Source organism: Colias croceus, chromosome 4 (assembly GCF_905220415.1).
Source record: "Colias croceus chromosome 4, ilColCroc2.1".
NCBI lineage: Eukaryota > Metazoa > Arthropoda > Insecta > Lepidoptera > Pieridae > Colias > Colias croceus.
Window position 1 is genome coordinate 6,553,305 of NC_059540.1, and position 27,261 is coordinate 6,580,565.

At 34.2% G+C, this 27,261-nt stretch overlaps 1 protein-coding gene across 3 annotated transcripts in view; it reads left to right on the plus strand.

Annotated features, from left to right (window-relative positions):
* LOC123691052 (protein sidekick) overlaps nt 1-27,261 on the plus strand; it is a 35,555-nt gene that overhangs the window by 1,459 nt on the left and 6,835 nt on the right. For all 3 annotated transcript variants that reach the window (XM_045635254.1, XM_045635256.1, XM_045635255.1), the window contains 18 exons: nt 15,906-16,001; nt 16,108-16,284; nt 16,789-17,014; nt 17,108-17,811; nt 18,722-18,841; nt 19,367-19,522; nt 19,598-19,724; nt 21,309-21,604; nt 21,824-22,009; nt 22,529-22,941; nt 23,039-23,261; nt 23,335-23,531; nt 23,692-23,901; nt 24,152-24,406; nt 24,947-25,175; nt 25,330-25,650; nt 26,235-26,415; nt 26,867-27,082. In XM_045635254.1, coding sequence (XP_045491210.1) covers nt 15,906-16,001; nt 16,108-16,284; nt 16,789-17,014; nt 17,108-17,811; nt 18,722-18,841; nt 19,367-19,522; nt 19,598-19,724; nt 21,309-21,604; nt 21,824-22,009; nt 22,529-22,941; nt 23,039-23,261; nt 23,335-23,531; nt 23,692-23,901; nt 24,152-24,406; nt 24,947-25,175; nt 25,330-25,650; nt 26,235-26,415; nt 26,867-27,082 — 4,333 coding nt within the window. The remainder of the gene's footprint in view (nt 1-15,905; nt 16,002-16,107; nt 16,285-16,788; nt 17,015-17,107; nt 17,812-18,721; nt 18,842-19,366; nt 19,523-19,597; nt 19,725-21,308; nt 21,605-21,823; nt 22,010-22,528; nt 22,942-23,038; nt 23,262-23,334; nt 23,532-23,691; nt 23,902-24,151; nt 24,407-24,946; nt 25,176-25,329; nt 25,651-26,234; nt 26,416-26,866; nt 27,083-27,261) is intronic.

Consider the following 27,261-nt stretch of genomic DNA (forward strand, 5'->3'; position numbering starts at 1 on the left):
CAAAATGCCGAGCTTTATATCTGCTCCCTACAAAGGGCTATGTTACAATCCGCTTATTAACTGGACGTTTAGTGACCCTTAAAGCAATGTTCGGCCTGGTCATTCAATCAATTGAATGTCGCCATATAATGAATGCGCTAGTCATTCAAGCAAATAGCAGATTCAACCAGATGAAGGTGACATATACACTTGATGAAGTACATATAAACCTAGGATGGAATTTTTTAATATCATCCTTACAAAACAACTCACTACTTTTTCAATAATAACTTGTTTGAAAAACTTATAACATAATAGGATCCTTTTTAGATTTTTCAGTTTAAAGAACTGCTACAAAAGAACGATATATAAAACAAAGTCGTAATGTGTATGTCTGTCTGTTCATGATAAACACAAAAACATACCTAGTCACCGATTATAATTCTATATTCACCAATGTTATAGCATTGATCTTTAGGAAGGTTTTATATACTTGTTATACCTAATTTGTTAAGTTTTTGACAAAGCGGGCGAAGCGGCGCGGCCGCGGCGGCCGGAAGGCTTGTATAAAATACAGACAACCGCATTCTAAGAAACATAATGAGATCTTATGTAAAACTAAGTGACCTCATTATATATTTATATATCATTGAGTTGACTTAGTGTTAATAAGCACCAGAACAAATATTTTATTTAATCTTTTATTGTTTGAAATTGATGTCTTTGTGAGGCAAAATCTTGCAATATGTTTTGTTTAATTCCTCTTTGCAATATCGAAATTACTTTTATACAATATGATAACATAATATCGAATGTGAATATTATGAATGCTTTTTTACGGGATTTTTTGCACGCTTTCCGCAGCTCTTCTAGTCGCTTAAGTAATGTTTTGTTTATAAACGTATTTTGTTTCCCAAAGCACTTGGGAGAAACGATAGAATCTTTTGGGTAGAAGAACCGTAGCTAAAGACAGGTACCTACCTATATTGAGCTGAACACAACTCAATCATAATACGTAATGAACTTAGCTAACTTAAAGTGGTGTTAAAATATTCAATGACTATTAACGTCAGAACTCAGACTGCGACAATTTGCTCGTGCAAGGGAGTAACATGCAACATTCATTTCTAAGTACACATAATCATAGAAGCATTTTAAATAATCATGATAATCTAGGTAGGTATTTCGTATATTTAATAGAAATAACTTTATTGAAAAGCGTAAAAAATATTCTTAACATTTAACTATATTCGAATATTTATTATAATTAAATGATATAAAATGTTGATGTTTATGTATTATGTTGATGTTTTAAGTAGCCGACCAGTTTGTTGAATGTTTCAACCACAAAACAAAGGATGCTTAGTAACAACTAAAAACTATACCAAACGAAACAAGTAGGTAAAGCTAGACCACAGAAAAGGAAAACTATGACAGATATCCCTTACAAAAGGATCTCAAAGCTTATGGGTGCTTGAAAGTTGAAATTATGACGGGTATACGGGCGTCAGAAAGGAATTCTAAAAGGCACTTATCCATACAGTTATATTGCTATAGCATTGATTATGATCGAACCTTCGACTTCGACCTTCGTAATGAATACATAAATCATACACTTTACTGAAATTATTTCAATAAATAAATAAATAATGTTCTTTCGCTTTCCTTCAAACAGCACCTAACTAATAAACCGTACAATGAATGGCATCAATAATTATAAATATAAACTGGTCAAGTAAGCACGTATAAAGATAATATCACGGCTACGTTTACGTGAAATGGCCATACAAACATTTTTAAAGTACATGCTCTTTTTCCCAGAGGTGGGAATTACGGCCTAGCGGAACTGAGTAAAGTATAATAATATTATGTGCCGGGTTAACTTATTACATTCATGTTGTTTTAACTTAAGTACCTACGTAGCGCCAGACCTGTTTAATGGGGACATAGGGAACAAAAAGCCACTTCGCGCATCTATGCAACATTCCAGACAGATCAGGTTCGCTTCGCACATTTATTAGGAACCAGAAAATTGTTAAATTGTATCTTAAAACTGTATTTTATTCTGCTCGTTTCATAGGGCAACATATCGATACAAAATAGTAATGTGTAATATGAGACATTATGACGGAATAACTCTTTGAACGCTGAAGGACATGAGTAGGTACCTAGCCGTCTAACAAAAATGCATTCAGGAGCACGAACGCAAAAGTGCCGCGGGTACACATCAATGCATTTTCTTGCTTAACATGTTGTACCTATATGTAATGAATGAGAATTTTTATATACGCCTTACCTACATTGGATAATTTTTATAGTTTAGAATTATTCGCAGAAAAATGGATATTCGATAGCCTTATATAATATAGGTACATAATATTACTTATATTGTATGATTTCCTCGTAACTCTATAACGTACATATAGACGATTGCAACTGCTTCTGCATAGTAAGATATCTAAATGATTATAAAAAAATTACAAATGATAATGAAAAATGCATCTTCTCGTATCTTCTATTCAATAAAAAAGTGCGTCAATACCTTGTGGTATGTTGTCGCTTCGAAAGTAACCATCAACCATCAACCATCCCCGAAATTATTCTTATTTTCTTAAATGTACCTTAGTATACATTGGTATCATTTTATATAGAAAAAGAAAAAAAATAAAATGAATCTATGTTTTATTTTTATCACAACATTTAAGGCGTGGAATTTATTAGCATAGAGTAGATACTGAAAAACAGCATTATGTTTTAACAGTATATTACTGGTAGTATAATTAAAGTGCTCTCTATAAAGTGCATTTTTAGAGCAACAAGCCAGCGGCGACCGCGAGCGGTGGTAAACATCGTTCATAAAGGTTCCAGTCTCAACTCGGTACAAATTCAGTAGCGCTCAGAAGCAGCTGCCAGAGCTCTCTTGTATGGGGGGTTATTAATATTAAAACGTGTGTGCCGCCCGAGTAAATACGGGCAATGAGGTATCGCAGTACGCTAAGGTTCAATGCCTCTCTCTCCCTGCTCTACTTATGTATTGAAATTGTTTTATCGCCATTTACTTGTAAAATAGATAATTGAGAAATGATAACACTTAACCTCTGTTTACGGAAATGCTCAAACAATAGTTTTAAAATTTAAAGTCTTTATAAGACTAAGTAATCTTATCTTAATATATATAAATCTCGTGTCACAATGTTTGTCCTCAATGGACTCCTAAACCACTTAACCGATTATAATAAAATTCGCACACCATGTGCAGTTCGATCCAACTTGAGAGATAGGATAGTTTAAATCTCAAATCGTTTTAAAGAAAGCGGGCGAAGCCGCGGGCGGTAAGCTAGTTGAAATATATATTTTTTAAACATTTATTAGTTACAATTACTAAGTATGCAGACAATTCAAATTTGATTGCGTTTTATTAACATAAAATAAATCGGGTCTCTAAATTCAAACTTGCGGTTCCGCGGACCAGTAAACCTACCCAATTTGCAACCCTTTTTTATTATTCAAGGTGAAATGGCGCAGAGACCACCTCATAGAATTCGCATGGACGAGGGTTGTGTCAATATAAAATGAATATAGGCATCTAAATTACTTAAGAACTGTCTTTACACTATTTGGAATTTGTCTTGCTTTGTCGTAAAATCTTTATAGTTATTCAGGGTTACCTACGTCACTATAATCGTATAATGATATAATAATTTACTATAACCACGTTATTCTAATTTCTAGTACAACGTGACCAATGGAATAAGTGAGTTGTACTAACTAGGGTCATTGCGCCAGTTCGCGTCCACTTAGTGCAGTTGGAAAGTTTGAATGAGAAAATAAAAATGTTCCAGAACAAATTTCAACGCAAAATTTATGTAAAGTGTTCATTACATAGTCTATTATAAGATTTACTTTCAATTGTGTTGGAAATATCATGTGGTTTTTATTTATCTAGATAAATAGCAGAATTAGGCGTTTTACCCAGTTCGCGTCCAAAAATTCCAGTTTGCGTCCACCCGTGGACCAGTTCGCGTCCACCAGCTTAGAAAAAGAATTAAGAGTATAGTGGGTGATATTTTATCAGATAAATGCAAATAAAAATTAGATTTTAATAAATTATTTATTTACGAATATAATTATTTAATAAAAACCGGCCAAATTCGAGTGGAACTCGCACTCCCTTATTCGTGCTATAAGACGTTGCTTCGTACCAAACTACAAGTGTCTGTGTTCACGTAAAGTACCCTGTAGGTTTTTATTCCCTTGCGAATGTCGAAATTTGCGAAAATTTGCAGCATAAACGGCTGTATCTTTTGAATTCTTTGGCTTATAAGTTTGATTTTTTCACTGCTTCAAGGGACCGTAGACTTGAGTATTCAATATAAATTTCAGCTTTATACCTGAACGCGTTACTGAGAAAAAGCGTCTTGACAGAAAGACAGACCGGCAGACGGACGGATATCAAAGTGATCCTACAAGGATTCCGGTTTTTTCTTTTGAGGTTCGGAACCCTAAAATCAACATTATTATTAATATAATTCACTGTAAGGAAACTGGAAAAACTTATTTATATTTATCTTTTCATCATAAATAGAACTAAAAATTAACAAAAAACAACGTTACGTTATGTAAATAAATAATAATCAGTTCTATTAAGATTACCTACACCTCTACCCTATTTTTTAGTTTCTAATGAATTAAATTTCTTTTTTGTTTATATTATTTTCTTAACCACAAACTTATTGACTCTCATTCTCAAAGATACTAGTCTCATTCTTGGAATACCCATTTTAAAATGAAAAATAACATAAAAATTTGCTAATTTGAATGAAAATTTAAATTATCAACTTGTGGTCTTAGTAAAAAATTTACAATCTATTATAAATTACATATTTTAACAAACAATTCATTGCTACGCGTGTGGACGCAATATGTTCTATTGTTATGCACTATAGGTATAGTTTGCGCCCACCGTGGACGCAAAATGGAAGTTGTACAAATTCGGTGTAGTAATTCGCGTCCACTTTATTTTAGCTATTAATTGTAAAAGAAATAAGCTGATTTATAATCCATACTATTCCATGTTTTGTTAGCAAAGTAAAGAAACAGTTACATATTCAAAAATTCACATTTAACAATAAGATACTTACCGTCAAACGCGACGCTGCGCACTATTTTTTTTTTTAAATCCCGCGCGTTTTAGCTCTCTCGTTTAATAGCCAAAATTAAATTTTTTTTTTAAATAGGATAGGCGGTGCGCAGGCATATTTTGAATAAGTGTGCATGTCTCTTATACATTGAGGTATTATCGGATATTTTTCTTATTACAATTTTACATAAAGTATACTTATTTTCGTGAATTTTCTAAAAGATATCCGCAAAATGGACGCGAATAGGCAGGTGGACGCGAACAGGCGCAATGACCCTAACTGGCTGTTATAAATAGTTACCGTATTTATTTCTCCACCCGCAACAAAGCAAACATAATTCACCATAAAATTTATTTGAGAAGGAATGAAGGGCACGTGATTCTAATTTTCACTTTACGGGAACCGTGAGTTTATACCGTTTGAAACGTTTCTGACTGGGTTAATCAATAGCAACAAATTGTAATAAGCTTAATGAAGTCTTGCTTTATGGAATTAATCATTCACTTTATGTTTATTAGTAGCCGATGTTACATATTATGTATATAATTCATTTAAATAATAATTATTTATTGTTTGCAAATCTTAAGGAACTTGTTCTTTATATACCTAATTACTAATGTACTTAATAAAAATATGTTTTTAGAATTTCTTAAATATTGTTTAAACTTTTATATAAAAATATTACCCAATTACCTCAAAATTATAATAGAAGTACTACTAGTTATTATTATGACTTAAGAAGAAGGAAGGCAGAGGTTCATTTTTCACAAATATTTTTTTTTTTTTAATAACAAATTATAAATATGGATATAAGCAAAACAATTTGCTATTTATACTTTGACATTATACTTGATAATTAATTGGAGGTGTTAAGGTATTTAGCACTAAAGTATTCATGTACCATGTACAATGTACATGAAAGTATATGTGTCATTTCTTAGTGTGCATATTATTTACCTTGAGAGTAAAGAACTTAAAACACGCCAATGGTTAGTTAATGCATGCAGTAATATTTTAAAGCAAAATTGAATTAAGATTATTAAAGAAGCTAAGTAAAGTAGCTGGGTAGTAAACATGTTCACATTAGAAATTCATATCCATCAAGTAAATGACATTACGGTTACTATAGGTAGATACACGAGCCTTGGGTATAAACAAGGTACGAATTACGACGTCGTAATTTATATATTTTAATTTTTAATGTAATAATTACTAATTGCCATGTTATTTTTAATTATTTACCTAATATGTATGATACCTACTTAATATTACTTCTACGTATTAATTTAATTACATATCAATACTTCCATGAAAAACACATATTTTCGGAATAGTATTGTTTTATTATTTCAAACTAAAGATATAACGCGCCTTTATTATTCGGAATGACATACCCAATAGTTACCCATTATACATACTAAGCGTTATCAATTATCATGCGGTTTTTGTGTGCATACGATTTTGAAAGAATATTAAACTTACTTTAATTGAGCCTGACGAGGTTGAAACAACTGACACGAATAATAGGATCGATTAATTTCTATTTTTACTCTCATACGTGGCACGGTTCAGAGGGTTGGTTGGCCTATGCAAAGTGTGGCTTATGATCCACAATGAAAGTCGAGGAGTGACAATTCTGGATTTCTGGTGTCGGCTTTCTGTATGCTTTCTATCAGAATAGGTACATAATATTCTACAGCAGACGAAAATTTATAGTCTACTTATTTATATTTATTCTTTCTATAGATTTCGCACTAATATAAACATTTATCATTAAACACGGAAAAATATAATTTAAGTCAATAGTTGTGGACAATACCTACATTTCAGTATGGATACTTTATACTTAGCGATTCAAGTACTAACATAATATCATCTTACCTGCATACCTATATGAGTAAGCTTAATGATGTTACATGATATTAACCGATTACATAGTTCGATAGTTAAGGTTGTTTGAATTGCTTTTTTAAAGTTTTATGCAGTTATTAGTAATAAAAACTGCAGTCCGTCGTCTACGTTCACATATTAGTTAAAATCTCTCAGATTTCCTTTCAGTTTTTCTGTCCCTGATTAAAGAAAAACTTATCTGAGCGAAATGAATAAGGTGAAAGGCCCAAGGTAGGCTGTAGACGAGATAAACTTATTAAGACTTAATTAACATTTTCTGTACCATGACCAAAGTATTGCGCTTCCCAGAAACAGAAGAAGAACAGTTATGTATAATGGAGTCAATATGAAACAAAGGCTTCATAAAACGAAAATGAATAAAGCGTCAGAAATGTTCCTTTAAAAAAATTAAGGAAAGTAAGCCTATATACTACAAGATTGTATGTAGTTGTCTACATACATTTCCTAGTCTTTATAAGACATGTCTGTCTACCTTGTATAATAAAAACTAGAAAGTACCTAACATAGCCTAAGTTACTTGGCGGGTGACCGTTGGGCGTTGGGTTAAATCACAGGTTAAATTGTAACGGGATGATTCATGAACGTAGGTACTACATATTATTTTGTAATTGCAATAAATCCTTTAACGGTATCCTTAGGATTTATTTAATGCTGCTTGAAATTTTGGTTGCTTGTATTTTTTTTAATAATTATACTTAATGTGTTGTTTTTATATTCATTTGATTCATTTAATTCAATTACCTAAATGAATAAATAAAATCAATAAATAAGCAATATGATTAAATTTAAGCAATCAAATATAGAGAATCAATCTCTATATGATTTATAGAGAATAAGGAATCACTTTGAATTAGAAAAATCTTAGGCCACATCTCGGCTTACCATCAGGCGAGATCGTGGCCAAGCGCGTCCCTATCATAAAATAAAATAAAAATAGTTTGGAAAATCCAAAAGTGCACGCCTCATAATCTCATCCTTTACAATAAAATGGATTATTTATAAAGAGTACACTATAAATATAAAAAAGAAATAAAATAAAATAGTTGGAAAAGTAAAGAAAGCGGTACCGTAATAATTGAGCTATTTTTCTTGTGGCCCCACCTAGATGTGAAACTGCGCAGGTTTAAGGGACTGACTACCAACTTATTTTTTTAAACCTTGGCTTATAGTATAAAGAATCGAGTTTATAATGGTGAATTTTGAGTACACTATAAATATAAAAAAAAAGAATATATATAAATATACTAAAATTATGGAGAACAGTCGATATTTTTTTTTTTGTTTATTTAATAACAATTAAACCACATCGAATCAGACCCTGAAAAATGAAAGGGTTCTATTCCTGAGCATACTCAAGCGTAAGAGAAAAAAAAAGACTCGATTAGTAAAGTATTTCGGTCGCTATCGTGTTAACAAGAAAATCCTCCGCACATACAGACACACGGACGTCCAAGACAGAACTTTTTTAAACTGTTTTTTAACTAGTTTAAATAACAAAAATGACATCAAAAATATCATGAATGTTAAAAATAGTGTTTTTTCTTAATATGTGTGTGTATGTATTATCTTACAAGTGCAATGTATGATACATAAAGACATTTTAAATTTGAAAAATCAGATGTTTTGCGCGAAGTGACAGTAGTACCCACCTGAACGCTTCGCTTATGAGGCGTGCAAAAATGTCTTGTGGAAAGACTTGTGAAATGTTTTTTGTAATTTTGACCTTCCTTTAAAAGCATTTAAACATTAATCTTATATATAAACGTACCCTCTAAAGGCTAATATCTCACAATTACGAATGAAAATTCAAAAAGTCTCCTTAAAACATAACGTATAATATTTATCTGCTACAAATATAATATCTTCTCATCAGTAAACCACTATCTGGCTGACCTTTTAATTTTACCGAACCAACGAGCTGAATTTACTTTTGCAACATTGCAGTTTCAGCAAAGCCGCTATCGCAAATCTGTGTTTTAATAATTGTGGTTAAATACTACATATGGATAACTTCAAACTTATAATCACCTATTTATGCGGGTAATTTAATTTTGTTTATGCCATTACACTCAAATGATTTTACTCTTTGAACTAACAATAAAAAAAGTATTGTATCGCTCGGGACGTCCAAATGAATGACTTGTAAGGTTTCCATTCTACATGCGAACAAAGCATGCGATGACGAAAGGTTTCTCTGGTCAATACAGCAAGAGTACGCGGCGGGTGTGGTAGGTCGAATTACACTAGCGACCGGCGTAACTGGCCACTAGCGAGCCACAAGTTGCAACCGGCTTAATAGAGTATCTATATAACTCAGAAGACAATACAAGCGGAAGCAACGGGAGCGGTTCTCATCGTTTGTTGACCAAACCATGTTATCCAATATTCTCTGTATACAACGCATTCAATTATTATTCCCCAATTTATTGTTTCCTGACTAACAACTCATAAAATGTAAGTCATTATATAAAATCACTTCACGATCGCGATGCTATTATCATCATTCATGAACTAGCTTCTGATTACTTTCCTTCATTTCTACCAAACTATCCACGATACATGATTGAAATTCCGATATAGTTTGAGAATTCGTCGAATAAAAAATGGCCTTCTGTGGCTCTCTATTAGTATGTTAGTGGTCTTATAGCAGCGGCGTTACGTGCCATTGGTCTGAGTCACGTAACGGAAACGCTCCTTTACTTCGAAATAGTTGCCTCAATGCATTTTACATATTGAGATGTTTGGTTTTAAGTAATTACCTTATATTATGTTTGATCAATGTTTAAGCCCAAAAACATTTATTTCAATATAAAATCGCATCTGTTTTCAATCTAAAAACAAACTACATGTACAGCTTTATAGCTCAAAGTTGCATGTTTAATTAACTTTAGGCAAAAAGTAAACGTAAACAAATTTTATTAAACATCTGCGTTCTACTGTTTTATAATCAAACTTCGTGGAACAATTCTCCTTTAAGCCTTAACTGAAACAAAATTAGGCCGCTTGTTCATACTAAGGAAACGTAACTTTCGAAATATGAGTTCATTTAACTATTCAACTGAATAAAGTCTACGTTAGCTATTTATTGAGATTGTTGATTTTCCTAAATAATAAATACCTATAGATATAAGATCAACATTTAACGAGGATGTCTGATTGAATCTTGGACAATGGAGACGTAAATACTTAAAGTTTGCGAAACAGTTGAGATATTGGCATTTAGCCAAAACTGGCATTTTAGTTATGTTCTAGACTGAGATGCTTTAGTAAATGTGTAAATAACTTAAATATCTATGCTAATTTGTCATTAATACTTTACATACTTATTTTATATATTATATACTGTTCCATATCCATCAAATCATTTTTTATTTTAAGAATTTTTTGCTTAATTTAAGAATTTTTCTTAATTAATATGTAATTATGTAGGGTATGTAGTGGACATAGATTATAAAGAAAATCTAGTAAAATAAGGAAATGATTTTCCCTAAGCATTCGAAATAATAACTTTTAGATCATATAATAACTATGTGTAACTAACTACTCGTATATTGTAATTTGTATTAAATTGTATCAACATCATTTTCTCGACCTTCAACAAAATTTTTTTCGATCTTCGGCTAATCTCTCTGAACGGTAATATAGGTACATACTACAATTATTACCACAATAGTACCTAGGTAGATACCTAACTATGCGTTTGCAAATAGGGCTCCTATTTAATTCATCTGCAAAGCGTGACGATGACAAACAAAATTCCTCGTTAGACGCATTATCCATGAAGATTTCAGATGTGAATCCAAATATGTATAAATTTCCACAAAAATAAATGACTTTGTTGACCCTGTTGGAAGATTGTCTCTCTTTTAACCTCTACTCATAAGCATAGCAATCGCATGAGTTAAACGCAAAATAAAAATAGTATTTCACAAATTCGTACGAGTTATTCCACCTTAAGTTATTAAACGTTAGATTGTTCAGACAAAGCGATTTAAGTGTAGCGATAACTACGTTAACTAAAATACTATGAACACACGTAAACACGCGATTTCGAGTAAACTGAGTTTTTAATAGTAAACTCAAACTCAAACTCAAACATTCATTTATTCAATTAGACTACTATTTAGTAGCACTTTCGAATCGTCATTACATAATTATTTTAACATTTACCAAGTAAAGCTTTTTATGAAGCTTAGTTGTGTGGTGTAGAGTTATTTTCATACGATTCTCGCTTTTATATGGCATTTAGTACTAAAAGTGCCTACTGAGCACTTTAATTTACTACATCACGTTGCCGTTGTATGTGAAACCAAACTCGTATTTCACTATTCGATGCTCATGACTATTTGATGATGATCTTCTGAAATAGTGACCGAGTTTGATATAAGATATCGTTTATTGATTTCTATGTACATATCTTTAGAAAGCAAATCTCTATCATACGATACCTCTAAATAACTTCTTTTCAATATTCCTGATTCTACGAAGTATCAATAAGTGCTGCGTAAAAATAAGGTAACCTCCATACATTAAATATTTTTTGCCAATAGTAAATTTCTTTCCATTATTTTCTTACTTTTATATTATAGATTGCAACGGAAACCAGATATAGCAGATTTAAATTCCTAAATTTGCATAGGAATATACGGATTCAGACGAAGATATTATAAAACGAACAGGTTCATTCGTTTTTATAAAATCAAGATAAACACAAGCAATTCTTGTGTGTTCCTTAATTATCAAAAATCTCTCTTTTTTTTAATCGGTGGCCTTAATATGCGTGGGTATAACGTATTTTCTGAATGTTTGTTTCAAATATCCAAGGATTTAACAACAGTTTAAATATTTACTAGGAAACTAGGTTATTCAAAAAGTACCCACATACATATTCAGCTGCAGCGTAACGTTCCTCGTCATATCTTATCACTTATTATCAATGTTGATTACAAGTACTCATCGTCACCCTATTAACGCCCAAGAGCACAATAGCTTGATTCATGATATTTATATTGCGTGAAACATGGGATAAAATAAAACTATCTGCCGTGTCTGCCCTTGGTCTAGTTAAAATACTCAAATTGTATACAGACTCTATCTGCATTAATCTAAACATTAACTTTGTTTTAAAACTATTTTTGAACAAGTATGAATTAATGTAAATATGTATTGAATTAGATTAACTATAACGTAACCGCTCCACATCCGAGGCATTGTTTCAATATTTTTTTTCGTTATCACCACATTGAATAGCTATGTTCCGCTCTTGGAAAGGGAAGTAAAGGCTTCGTATGTGTGGATAAACGGCACTAATAAGTATTCTTCCTGAGCTCCTTCCCTCTTAATGTAATAAAAATTCATGCCTATACATTATACAACATTAGGCGTGGATCCTGAATAATTTGCTGTTAGAAATAAAAACAACATCAGATTTCCTTTATTTATGCCGTATTACGCGTTAGGTATGTGTATTTATATTAATTACTTATCTTATTCGTATTAAAGTGTTCAATGATAATAAAGCATGAACAATAATTATTATTCTCGTATTTTTAGTTTGTGGATTCTTGATCCATAAACAGTCTAACTTGTTTGTTTTTATCTGTGCCAGCTTTAATGCAGTCAATCAATAGAACATCTAAACAAATGCCGCTTCCCGGACATTTACAATATAATCTTTTTCTTTGAATCAGGAAACATTAGCCAGAACGTGGAATGTTGTATAATATCCACCGTAAAATAATTAATTAGTGTTACACTGTTTCGTGGTTCTTTACATATTAGTAACTTTCTACATTAATATTAAGTAACTTTCTAAACGAAATTATAAACTACATATTTCTTATGAACGTTAGTAATTTACCTGTTACTCTCATTTTTATTCCATCGTTTTGCTGTTGCCTATTCAAACATCAGTAACATAGTAACATCATCATTCATTTGATATATTGGGTAAGTTAAATTGTGTTTGGATAAATACGACATTGCACGAATACTGAACAAGCTATTGTGTTAACCCGCAATATATCCTGCATAGAATTTCATTCAAAACAATATAATTTATATATAAAACAACTACACATTGTTATGATATGTTAATTCTATTCGAAGATCCAAATTAGATATACCTACTGTAATATCAATTATCACCCTCACATAGCATTTAGGATCACAAAAAACGCGTTAAAATTTTATCCTTTTTAACTACCGACTAAAAACAACATGGGCCTGATATATTTATCTTGGTTATATCTAGTATAGTATTATATATCTGTGGTTATATATTTTTATGTAAGTAAGATTTATATCGGACGAAAAAAGGATCCCACCTTTAAACCCATTCAATTGCTAAGAACGTGTGAAATTATTAGTTCCGCATCGCATCGATGTTAAGGGAACTGCTATCAATATGGCTTTACGCAATGTTAACACGGAAACAAATGTTTTTTTTTGTACTAGTTTCTTTGTTTTGGTTAATAATATCGTCAATTGCGCTAATAAAAGAAACATGGTTTGTGAACAACTTAAAAATTGTTCTACGATTTGTTAATTCCATAAACAGCTTTCTATAATAATATAATATGAAACTGCAATTATACATTCAAAATTCAAATATCGGTATGTCGTGACTCGTGATGATAATAAATTCGGTCAATGAGCTGTGTTTCACAGCCACTTAAGCAATCAACTTCTTAATAAACGGCGCGACACTGCATTGCATTCCTCTTTAGCTGTGTCAACAAAACCTATTAACGAATGTTAGAAATTTAATCATATATAGAGCATTGAATGAGTTTAATTTTTAATAGTTTGAACAATCTCTCCCATAGATAGTCATCTGTGATACACGTTCACAAAAATATGCCAGTTGATGACGCAAGTTGCGTTTCGACATTCTTTTATTAAGTAGTTGGAAGCATTGGTCGGAATCTTAAATTTATTTGGATGTAAAAAAAAACGAAGTGGCAGATGTGACTTTATAGGTACCCACAGAAAATTTACTAATTAGCAATTATCATTAGAATAATATTCTCGAATTGCCTCTGGTTCTACCAGATGAAAGGTAAGACGTTAGACAAATTTAGACAGGAGCTTCTACTCATGAAACTGAACAACTTTTGTTCTACAACTTTGCTGAATTCGTAGAAAAAAAATTGGACTGCTGATTAGCGAAGTTTCCTTACAAAGTACAATTTTTTTTACGAATTCAGCAAAGTTGTAGAACAAAAGTTGTTCAGTTTCATGAGTAGAAGCTCCTGTCTAAATTTGTCTAACGTCTTACCTTTCACCCTGTATAATGTGTGAAAATTTATACTTTAGAAAAAAATGAAACGTGTAGTAATAAAATAATCAGTTATACATTTTATTACCCGACTACGGCAAAGCAAAAGGAGGGTTATGATTTTGACAGGCTATGTATGTATGTATGTATGTATGTATGTATGTTCATCTGTTCCCTCGTAACGTCTAAACTACTAATCAGAATTTGACAAATGACATATCATTAGAAGCGTCTTAATTGTCCGCTGGTTATAGGGATTATGGGGTTTCACAAAATCTAATGTGGCGTCCTCTATCGGACAAAACATACAAAGTAAAAAAATAAAGTTAAGATAAATATCCCGTGTTTGGTATCATTTGAAAGTGCTTTCCTTGTACATTTTGAATATATATATATTACTAGCATTTGCTCGTGACTTTACCTGTATTCATGGGCTGATTGCATATAATTCACATCTTTTCGTCCATAGCTTCTTTATTAGTTCATCAGTTTAACTTTTGTTAATATTATGCCCCCAAATACACTTTAACACCAAAATAGTACAAATAATATAAAGTGAAAAAACTAAAACCCAACTACGACAATAACCGGCGCTGAAAAAGTATAAAACAAGATTTCAGAATACTGAACTGAACAAAGTTGCTAATGTAGTTGCAAGTAAATGGACACAGTAGACTCAACCAAGATGCCTTCGTTGTAAATTGACAATAATGTCATACAATACTATTCTGAAGTAGGTATGCAATATTCCACTATGTAAAGATAAATTTTCATGTTTGGAAAGGCGTAGTCACACGTTACATACCTAATATACCTATCTACCGTAGCACTTCAACAACGTGTGACTACGCCTTTCCAAACATGAAAATTTATCTTTACATAGTGGAATATTGCATACTTCAGAATAGTATTGTATGACATTATTGTCAATTTACAACGAAGGCATCTTGGTTGAGTCTACTGTGTCCATTTACTTGCAACTACATTAGCAACTTTGTTCAGTTCAGTATTCTGAAATCTTGTTTTATACTTTTTCAGCGCCGGTTATTGTCGTAGTTGGGTTTTAGTTTTTTCACTTTATATTATTTTATATCTGATTTTTTTATAATGAAAGAAAAGCCTACATTTAGTGCGTATTAAAACACGCGTAGTCTAGGCACGTGAATGGTTCCGTAAATCCGTAGGGTGAAACAGTAACCACAGTTGACAGATAATATATACTACGTCAGTAACTTAGGTAGGTACTTACGTACTTATACATATATGTAATTATTATATTTATTTGATTTGTATTATGTTCTACACAAAGTCATAGTACAATGAATATATAGCTATATTTGCAGCCGAACCCCTTCATTTGCTACGGTCACTCAACTTGGTCCACTATAGATCGCAAACTAATTACGTCTACTTACTCGTAATAATTAAATAATTCCAATTTTCCTCATATTAACAATCATCGAAGAAAAAACTGGACATTAAACATAAATCTAGCGAGTTACACAGTACTCTAAGAATTTCCACTTTCCGGCTTATTTCGTAATAAAATCTTAAAATAAAATTTGCAATAACTCTATGAATTTTTGTTGTTTCAGCACAAATGCAACCACCACGGTTTACAATGCAACCATCATCTTCAAATAGCATAGTTCGAGAAAGCACAACAAAGATATTACAGTGTTCCGCAATAGGTAAGTATTGAAACAAAATTAACAAAGAATTTACTCCGGTACATTTATCAAATCAATTTGATTGGAAGTTTTAAATTATATACTTCATATTGAAACATATTTTTAGGTATTCCTCAACCGATGTACAGGTGGCTTAAAAATGGTGTGCCACTGGGCGACTACTCTTCCGAACTTTTTTATAAAATTCAAAATACACAAAGACAAGATGCTGGAGCCTACCAGTGTATAGCAAAGAATGATGTTGGTGCGATATTTAGTGAAAAAAATAATATTGTTGTCGCATGTGAGTACTCTTTTATATCATCCATTTCTGTCAATAATATAAAAAAAAACCTTGGTTAAAATTTATCCGTCCAATAAAGTATTACACGAACATTTAAAAATGTCACCTGTAAACTGTCATATACGGACAATTAGAATACATTTTTGAAATGGTAGTTTAATACGTTATTCGATGAATAAGTTTTAACCAAGGATTGAAAAATCAGCCCTTATTTATGTATTTTCTATCAGCTCTATAAAAAATATAATCTCAATTCTCAATAATGTATAATAATTATGAAGATTTCGAAGATCATAAATAATATCACAAAAATATTCTAATAACCTACTCAAAATATGTAAAATTACATTTTATTTTATTTCATTCTCGTATAATCCTTGCCCACATATCATTCTGTTAATGTATATATTTTAAAATGAATTTCATTCAAGTTCTCATTACAGACCCGTACCCGACCGGGTTCTTTAATGAGATGTGGTTTTAAAACATATTTTTACGTTTCAGATATGGGAGTTTTCGAAAATTCCGTTGAAACACTAGTGACTGTTGAATCTGGAAAGGCTGCTATACTAAACCTTCCACCCATCGCATCGGAGCCACCTCCTTCAGTTATTTGGCAAGATGAAAACGGCGTCAATGGTGTATTGCGATACGATCAGAAATATGTTATCACTGATAAACACCAGCTTGTAATTTTGTGTGCATCGCAAGATGATCAAAGAGCATATAGGTAATGAGGAGCCAAATCTATATTATTTTTTGCAATTTTTGTATGTTGTTGACTGTTGTAATTACAATGTCTGATATCTTTACTTTTCGACAGAGCTCGAGCGATCAATACTCAATTAGGTAAAGTAGAAAATAGTCCATATATCCAATTAAATGTCTTCGGGGACGACAATAGAGAAATTGCCCCAGAAATTATTATAAAACCGCAAGACACGAAGATAATTAAAGGTCAAGAGTACACGAACCTTTATTGCATAGCAAACGCACGACCACTTCATGAACTCGAAACGTTATGGTTCAAAGACGGCATATTGATCGACCTAGCTGGAGTCACCTACGATTTAAATGACCAATGGAATAGAACGTTAAGTCTCATATCGGCCAATTTAAAACACACCGGGGAATATATGTGTCAAGCCAGATTAAAGACGGGGGGCTTCGCCACTGTGACTGCTTCAGCAAGTGTTACGGTATTCGAGAAGCCTGTAATGTTAACTAATCTTAAATCCGAAACGTATGGCGAATACGGAAGTACGATTGTATTGGAGTGTAATGTTCAGGGCATTCCTCTACCGGGTATTACATGGTATAAAGACGCTAGGAAAATTGCGAGTGTTGGGGCTGATGCCGGAGAGCCAGATAATGCTGATGTAGATGACGGTGGCGGGAGATATCGCGTCGAAGTAGACAGGTCCCTCGTTATAAGCGATCTAAAAATGGAAGACATGGGAATATATCAGTGTATCGCAAATAACGAAGCTGGAGAATCTTCTATTTATACTTGGCTTAGAATCAAAAGTAAGTTTATCTTAATAGTATTACTTAGGCTATAATAATAATTTTTCATCGAATATTATTAATGACTACTGTAATACAGCGATGGATATTACCCGAACTCGTCGCAGTCACATGAAGTTAATAAGAATGAGGACATCTGATAAAAAAGCAAAAACTTTTAAATTTGACGCTGGCAGTAAGCTCTTTGTTGGTGTTTCCCTGCACATTTATAGATCTTTGATTTTTGGTTCACAGTGTGTTTGCTTTTAAGAGTTTAATTTTTCACCGACACCGATGTAGATGCATTCTCAAGGTTATTTATATTATTATATCAGCGACATATCAATTATGAGCCTTAAATAAATCCATTAAATAGCATGATTCAATTTCGTTCTTTTCGCATGAATTTTATTTAATTGAAATCGAAGTTTATATCTCGCGACAGCTATTATCATTTTTCTTTGCATACTTAATCATATTATGAGCATTGTTCTCATTTGGAGAAAGCCAATAATGTCATTTTCACTAGGAAAAGAAAGATTTATATTCAGTACTCGTACTACGGAATACTTTCATAATTACCATTGAACCATTATTCAATATAATTTGAATGCATAAAGTTTTTCCTATAGCCGCGTTTATTATGTTTTAATTATATCTAGGTACATATTTAGTTATTTTTATTGTTAGTGCATGCAGTTTTCGTACATAATATAAAAATTTTATCTTGACACCTAATCGCTGTGTGAGAACTAACCCAATAGTTTTGCGATTTAAACGTAATATGAAGTGATAGCGAGGATTGAGATGGAATCAATGTGTCTCCAATAAATTAGTTACTTTTTAAATCGCAAATCAATATAGATATAAAGAAGTGTTCTCATAGTGTACAAATGTAGCGCTCGTACTAACTGTACTGTGTGGCTTGTAGCCTCTCCGCCAATAATGCAAAGTGCGCCGACCAATCTTACCGTTTTGGATGGCAAGGACGCTACGATCACCTGCCGAGCCGTGGGGGCTCCTACACCAAACGTCACTTGGTACTTCAATGGTAAGATAACTAATTACAATATTTCATGTATATCATTCCATACCCATAGTTGTCGAAATCATTAATCATCACACGCAAAATTGTTGCGTCCATTCATTATTTATAATTAGGTTCCTTAATTGTTATTGTGTTTAGCGATAACAATTGGCTAAAACTTGTGATATACTATAAACTATTAACTAGAAATTGCATTCTTATTCATGACTTCACTTGATAATAGCTTAGTCATTCCATCCCGCTCACGTCAACACATCTCACACGAAAGGTAATAATTTTAAGTGGAATAGATAGTGTGCTATTGTACATTTTGTAGCGGTAGTAAGATTTGTCACAGCTTGATTTTGTAGTTTCATTTAGATTTAAGAGTTTCTCATTAATATGTGTACATATGATTTATACGTGACAATGTATTAAGTCCACTAACTACACATACTACTTAAAACTAGGTGACGTAGAATAAACAAGACTTGGGACGTACCACATGCGGTTATAATTTTAATGATGTAAACTTTGACCCAATTTCAGATTCCCTAATTATAAATTTGTCTGGACGGTTGCAAGCATTGGAGGAAGGTGACTTGTTAATTACAAGTACAACCACGGCGGATACTGGGAAATATACTTGCAATCGTGCTAATGAAGCCGGCAATGTTTCGGGAGAAGCCTACCTCACCGTGCTTGGTAAACATTCGCAGTTATATCTTTAAAAATGTGTATTGGCTAATGCATCACTTATAACCTTTATGTATTTTGCAGTAAGGACTCAAATAATAGCCCCACCGGTAGATACTCGTGTTCTACTTGGACACACGGCAACGTTACAGTGTAAAGTATCAAATGATCCAAACGTCAAGTATAACATCGATTGGTTTCATAATAATCAGTGAGTATAATTTAAAAGGATTTTTTATTGAGAACATTTTATAAGTAGATTTTTGTTGATGAGCTAAGATGCCAATTGAAATAAAAAAATAGCGATACCACTAGTTCCTAAAAATAACGATACCAAAAATGCTATTGCTTATCACCGTACCCCACCCCAATATTACCATTAAGTACTTTTATGTATTTTAGAATCTAGATATAATGCACTGATAAAGCCATTGGGCGTTTTTCCATTACCCGGCCGGTTATTCCATTTGCCGGGGAAGCAAAAATGTATGAAAATGTATGGCTCGCTTTTTCACTTACCGGCGCCGGCGCCGGCACGGCATTGAGTCCTGCCGGCGCCGTCGCCGTCGCCGGTGTAGCAAGCTTCCCACATGTGCCGGCCCGGCAAAATTGCATATGTATTGCATATTTATATGAATTGTCATATCAGTACTGTACCACTCACCGGGCGTAAACCGACATCGACACCGGTGCAATGGAAAAACGAAGTCCCGGTGCCGGTACCGGTCCCCGACCATGCCGTTGCGGTGCCGGAGCCGGGCCGGGTAATGGAAAAACGCCCATTGGGCGTTTTTCCATTACCCGGCCTGGCACCGGCACAGGCGCCGGCGCCGGCGCCATGCCGTTGCCGGGGAAGCAAAAATGTATGAAAATGTATGGCTCGCTTTTTTACTTACCGGCGCCGGCGCCGGCACGGCATTGAGTCCTGCCGGCGCCGTCGCCGTCGCCGGGGTAGCAAGCTTCCCACTTGTGCCGGCTCGGCAAAATTGCATATGTATTGCATATTTATATGAATTGTCATATCAGTACTGTACCACTCACCGGGTGTAAACCGGCATCGACACCGGCGCAATGGAAAAACGAAGTCCCGGTGCCGGCACCGGTCCCCGACCATGCCGTTGCCGTGCCGGAGCCGGGGAAGCAAAAATGTATGAAAATGTATGGCTCGCTTTTTCACTTACCGGCACCGGCGCCGGCACGGCATTGAGTCCTGCCGGCGCCGTCGCCGTCGCCGGGGTAGCAAGCTTCCCACTTGTGCCGGCCCGGCAAAATTGCATATGTATTGCATATTTATATGAATTGTAGCCGTGTGAGTGTGTAACTGCGCGGGGCGGGTAGGAGGGCGCGGAGCGGAGGGACTCGTATTTGGTTTTTTGTTCGCTTTTCTCCAACAAATAGTTAAATGTTTCTTCGGTCATGCGAAAATAGTTGAAGAATTTTCTGGGGTCCTTTTTTAACTTTTCATTACTCACCGGGCGTAAACCGGCAACGACACCGGCGCAATGGAAAAACGAAGTCCCGGTGCCGGTACCGGTCCCCGACAATGTCGTTGCCGTGCCGGAGCCGGGCCGGGTAATGGAAAAACGCCCAATTAGCTACTTCAGATATCGGATTTTAAATAAAACACATTGTTTATTATATTTAACCAAATTTATTTAGTATTTTTTCTTAGAAAGTAGTTATAATATAAACATGAGATCATTCCAGTAGGTAATTTTCTATTTTATCATCCAATAATATCGATTAAGGCAATGAAAACCCCTGACGTTTAATTTTTCCACTTAACACATTACAGACCAATGACAGCTGGCTCTCGTGTGTGGGTATCGGGCGATGGTGCACTACAAGTGCAAGCGGTTCGCGCGAGTGACGCGGGCGAGTACAAGTGTATAGTGACGTCACCGGGCGGCAATCACACGCGGCGCGCGGTACTGTCCGTCATTGAACTGCCCTTTTCACCCACCAACGTGAGGGCTGAGAGACTGGATGCGACCCCGCAGCGAGCTGTCAACGTTTCTTGGACGCCCGGTTTTGATGGCAATTCGCCTGTACAGAAATATATCGTACAGCGACGTGTTGTTCCTGAATTTGGTGAGTAAAGGATAAAAAAGCAGCTGTGTGCCTAGCACACGTGTCAGAAGTGAAACTTCTTTGGCAAGATTCAAAGATGCCAAAATCGTCGCCATATTCCATGACGTGACGGTATTGCTATAATGCGACCTTAAAATTTTACACTCAACGAAGCTAAAGAAGTTTCACTTCAAAAATATTGTTTGTACGAAAACCGTCTTATTTTGGTTTTATTTATAGGTCCAACGCCTGACCCTTTAATGAATTGGGTCACAGAGCCTATGAATGTATCAGCAAATCAACGCTGGGTGCTCTTAACAAGCTTGAAGGCAGCTACGTCATACCAGTTTAGAGTATCGGCAGTAAATACCGTGGGAGAAGGACCTCCTTCAGACCCCACTGATGTCTTGACTTTACCGCAAGAAGGTATGCTCTTATTAGGATTAACTTTTACAGAGTAATTGTTATTTTATAAACAGACAATATATAATGTATCATGAACTCAATAAATACATTGTATACTCTATTTCATACTTTTGCACGAAATATGAACATAATTGTTATAAGTAAGTGATTAATTAATGAAATAAATCATTGTTATTATAAATATGTTTTTCTCAATCACATCAAGCAGCCAGTGACATTATATGCTGCCAAGGTATGCAGATATTATGTAAAACCATATTCTGGTAAACTTATTATAAACCACATAAAAGTCTTACCTTATTCTATTATTTTTGTATTTTATATCAACCCGTGATGTTATGTTGGCAAAATGTTTCGTCCACAACCTTTTTAAATTCATATGCATGAAAGCCTGCGTTAGATTTATGTCCTATGATTGTATGTTAATTCTTTATGGTAATAAGCCTACACAGCTACTACATGCATGATAGCGTTTCTATATGTATGGTGTCACATATTTTACGATAAATCATATTTTAGCACCATCTGGTCCACCGATCGGTTTTATGGGATCGGCAAGATCGTCTTCGGAAATTATAACGCAATGGCAACCTCCCTTAGAAGAGCACAGAAATGGCCACATCCTGGGATACGTTATAAGATACCGATTAAAGGGTTACGATAGCAGTCCGTGGACCTATCAAAATATAACGAACGAAGCGCAGAGAAATTATCTCATACAAGACTTAATCACATGGAAGGATTACAACGTTCAAATCGCAGCGTACAATGATAAAGGATTGGGAATGTTTTCTGATAGCTTCACGATAAAAACAAAAGAAGGTGTGCCAGAAGCCGCTCCTGATAGCGTTCGATGTGAAGCTCATAATTCTACAGCTATCAAAGTTTGGTGGACACCGCCCAATCCGCAAAAGATAAACGGCATTAATCAGGTATGTTTACCCGATGGTCAATCGATATTGAGTACAGTAAAACAAAATCACTTAAGCATATTTGATGTTCCCGATAATAGCAATGATTATCTTCCAGGGCTACAAAATCCAAGCATGGAAATGGGACGATGCAGAAAATAATAGTATTGAGTATAAACTCGTTAGCGTTCCTCCAAATTTATTGGATCCATTGACAGAACAATCATCAGTTATTAGTGGATTAGAGAAATTCACCGAGTATAACATATCTGTATTGTGTTTCACGGAACCGGGTGACGGACCTCGTAGCGATTTCATTTTAGTTAGAACAAAGGAAGACAGTAAGTTAATATTACTTTGTTTATTGTTGTGGTTGTGTGTTATATGACTTGTTAATCTTTTCTCGTTTTCTAGTTCCTGACGAGGTTGTTAACCTACAATTTGACGACATATCTGACCGTGCTGTGAGGGTGTCCTGGTCACCGCCAAAGAAATCAAACGGCGTATTAATCGGTTACAAACTGTCGTATCAAATTAAAGAAAATCCTGATACGTTGAAGGAAGAAGTGTTACCTCCTAATGTTAGCAGTATACGAGTGGAACATTTACAGGTGAGCTTTATTTAAAAAGGGCAATATATCAGAACAAAAATATAATAACAAATATCAGAACTAATTTTTATAACCTTGTAAAAAACAATCCAATTTATTTAACACGTATAACGTTAATCGTTAATTTTGTACGGGTTTAAAAACTATTAATATATTTAAGGCGAGTACTCAATACAACTTTTGGGTGAGCGCCGCGACAGGAGTCGGCGAAGGTCCGCGTAAATCTGCTTCTATACAGTCTGGTGTAGAGCCCGTGCTTCCACACGCGCCCAAGAACCTAGCTCTATCAAACATTGGAGCATTTTCCGTTTTACTGCAATTTACCCCCGGATTTGATGGGAATTCTTCTATTTCACTATGGACAGTACAGGTATTAAATTATAAAACATACAAAATATGTAATTAGTAAAATAGAATCAGTTCCCGTAATTTTTTCGTAAGTTTTATTGGTTTGTTGTTAGTGTGAAGAAACTTGAAGACTTATTCATTATTTAATGTAAGAAACGTATCTTTGCTACTTGTACACTTTATACATAGATTACATTCCTATTTACTTATGTATTTAATTTTAAAATTTGCATCGTATTATGCCATGTATTTATTAGTTTTTCATAAATCAGGCACAAACAGCGCGCAACTCATCCTGGGTAACCATATACGAAGTGAACGCGCCAGACGCTCAATCGATCCTGGTCACAGGGCTAGTTCCCTTCACCACGTATCGGTTAAGGCTGATCGCGTCCAACGTAGTGGGAACATCACCGCCCTCCGAGCCGTGTAAAGAGTTCCAAACCATACAGGCGCCGCCACAACACCCGCCACGGAATGTTACTGTACGCGCTGTTAGCGCTAATAATCTGAGAGTGCGGTGGATTGTAAGTATACTAAGCGCAATTTTTACTAGTATTATCATTGACAAATTTTGGTGTGTTGAGATGTGTGTAGGTGTGTGACATGAAAGTGAATAAGTTTGGCACATGAGAGCCGAGCCAGATGGTAGTAAACAAGTAAAATAGGTAAAAAATAAACACGAGGTAACAAGTTTTTGAGATTATTTCTTTTCTTTTTTGGATACATATTAAAATATTAATAAAATGTTAGATTTAGAAATTAAAGACTTTTTAGTCTCCCCGTGACCACGCTCTCTGTAAAGTTTCGAAACGTCGGGAAAATAAAATAATGAATAAATCGCGGTTAAATCGTTAAAAAGTCTTTAATTTCTAAATGTAAATGTTAAAATACTCGCGTAAAATCGAACTCTAGAAAATAAAATGTTAGATGTGAATTAAAGCATCTCGTAACTTCCTATACTTTAATTCTAACACAATGTGATACATTTATCTAACACATATTATGCTTTACGTCAGACTATATTTTAAAGCTATCATTCCATCCAATGAACGTTTTTATTGCAGCCTTTACAACAAAGTGAATGGTACGGAAACCCAAAGGGTTACAATATCACGTACAAAAGAAGCGGCACAAATGATACATTGTATGCCATTATTGAAGATCACACAGCTAACTCTCACGTGCTTTCCAATTTAGAAGAATGGTCTGTATATGAAATACGAATGACTGCAATCAATGAGGTTGGCGTTTCCGTCGAAAGTCCTACAGCTACGGAAAGGACAAGAGAAGCCGGTTTGTATTTATTTTGTTTATTCAAATTGCAACATTTACCAAATTTGTTTTTAATATTAATTATACATTCGTTAAATATATCTTCTTATGACTGTTTGTCTATAATATTCTATAGAAGTAAAATTTTGCATATTGATTATCTGTAAATTTTTAGTACCATCAAGTGGACCTATTGAAGTATCGGCTAACGCAACTTCCTCCACAACTGTTGTCGTTCTATGGGGAGATATACCAGTACAAGATCAGAATGGTCTTATCGAGGGATACAAAGTTTGTTATGCAGCAGTTGTTCCTCCACCGCGACCGGAACATAAGAAGGTGGAATGCCAACCGATACCATCGAACCAAACGCACACTGTAACACTGACGGAGTTAAGGAAATATGTAGTGTACCACATACAAGTGTTGGGTTATACGAGACTGGGTGACGGAGCGCTTAGCGACCCACCGGTCACTGTGAGGACTCATGAAGACAGTAAGTTAAATATCAGTGATATTTTTTAGATATTATATTATGATCTTTAGAACATTCTGTTCGAATTACCTCAATTATATCACTAGTTAATAAATACGAGTATGTAAGGTAAAAACAATAAAAGCTGCCAAATCATGTCGTTTAAGAAATTAAAACTTGTTGTTTATGCTTTTATTTTTTATACATACTAATATTTACTATTTAGTTAGGATTGGATATAGGAAGAGGAATTATTATTCAAATAAAAAAATTCCAAAACGTAATTAATAAAGATTGTTGTCCTGGATAAAGTAATAGCGGGCATGTATATTGTATAATAGTCACATTATCTAAAACAGTATGTAATTGGTTTTAATGGGGCTCAATCTTCCATGGCGCAATGCTGATGTTTTATGGGCATATTAAGTAATTATTCTATTCACGCCATGAACGGCTAAGGGCTTAGGCAATATTTTTCCTACATAAGTAATTGAATGGTTCTAGTCTGTTATTATCTTTGCTTATACTTGATGTTTCTACACATGTTTTACATTTGTTTGCTACTGATGAATTGTAGACATATAAATATTTAAATCGTGTTTTAGCTCCGGGTCCACCATCAAATGTATCGTTTCCTGACGTATCTTTCACAACGGCGCGGATAATATGGGACGTTCCTGAAGACCCCAACGGTGAAATATTGGCGTATCAGGTTACTTACCACCTGAATAGCTCTACACAGCACATGTTTTCTAGGGAATTTCTACCATCGGATAGGACTTTCAGGTATAATTTTGTCTTTTAATCTCATCAATAATTTGAAATGCGATTACGTATAAGAATTAATATTATGCCCACATATCAAATTTAAAATTGATGTAAAATGTGCAAGTAGATTTGATGCTTTATATTTTCCGTTTTTAAGATATAAATAAACCCAAACTCAAAACTCAAACGTTTATTTATTCAATTAGACTTCTTTGAGAAGCACTTTCGAATCGTCAGTATATATTTTTAACATTTACCACCGATTCGGAAAGCAGTATCTAGGGAGAGGAACAGGCAAGAAACTCCATAGTTGCTCTTTTAAAATCATGTCAATATTACAATTTAATTTTACATAATATGTAATAATAAAATAAACGCTTTTCTTTCTTAAATATTTACATCATAGTACGCAATGAAGCTAAAATATAATAGATACGTTGTATATTAACTTGTATTGGATATTTCACAGAGCAACAGAACTAGCGTCCGAGCAGTACTATTTATTCAGTGTGCGGGCACAAACCCGTCTAGGGTGGGGTGCGACGGGGCGTGCACTAGTGCTGACCACGGCAAACCGAGCCGCACCCGCACCGCCAGCACGACCGCATCTAGCCCGGTCCTTGTTACAGCCACATCAGATCACGTTCTCTTGGACACCGGGTGATGATGGATATGCGCCGCTCAGGTAATTTATACGAATTCAGAGGTTTACATTTTTGAAGTTATACTTCTTTTAGCGCGATGGAGAAAAATGATGAGAGTGAATTTTTACGATGCGCGCGCACACCGACACCTAAATTTAACAGCATGAAGTTAGTTCTAGGTGGTATGAAAATTGATAACTATGTTCAAGTTGTATATTCT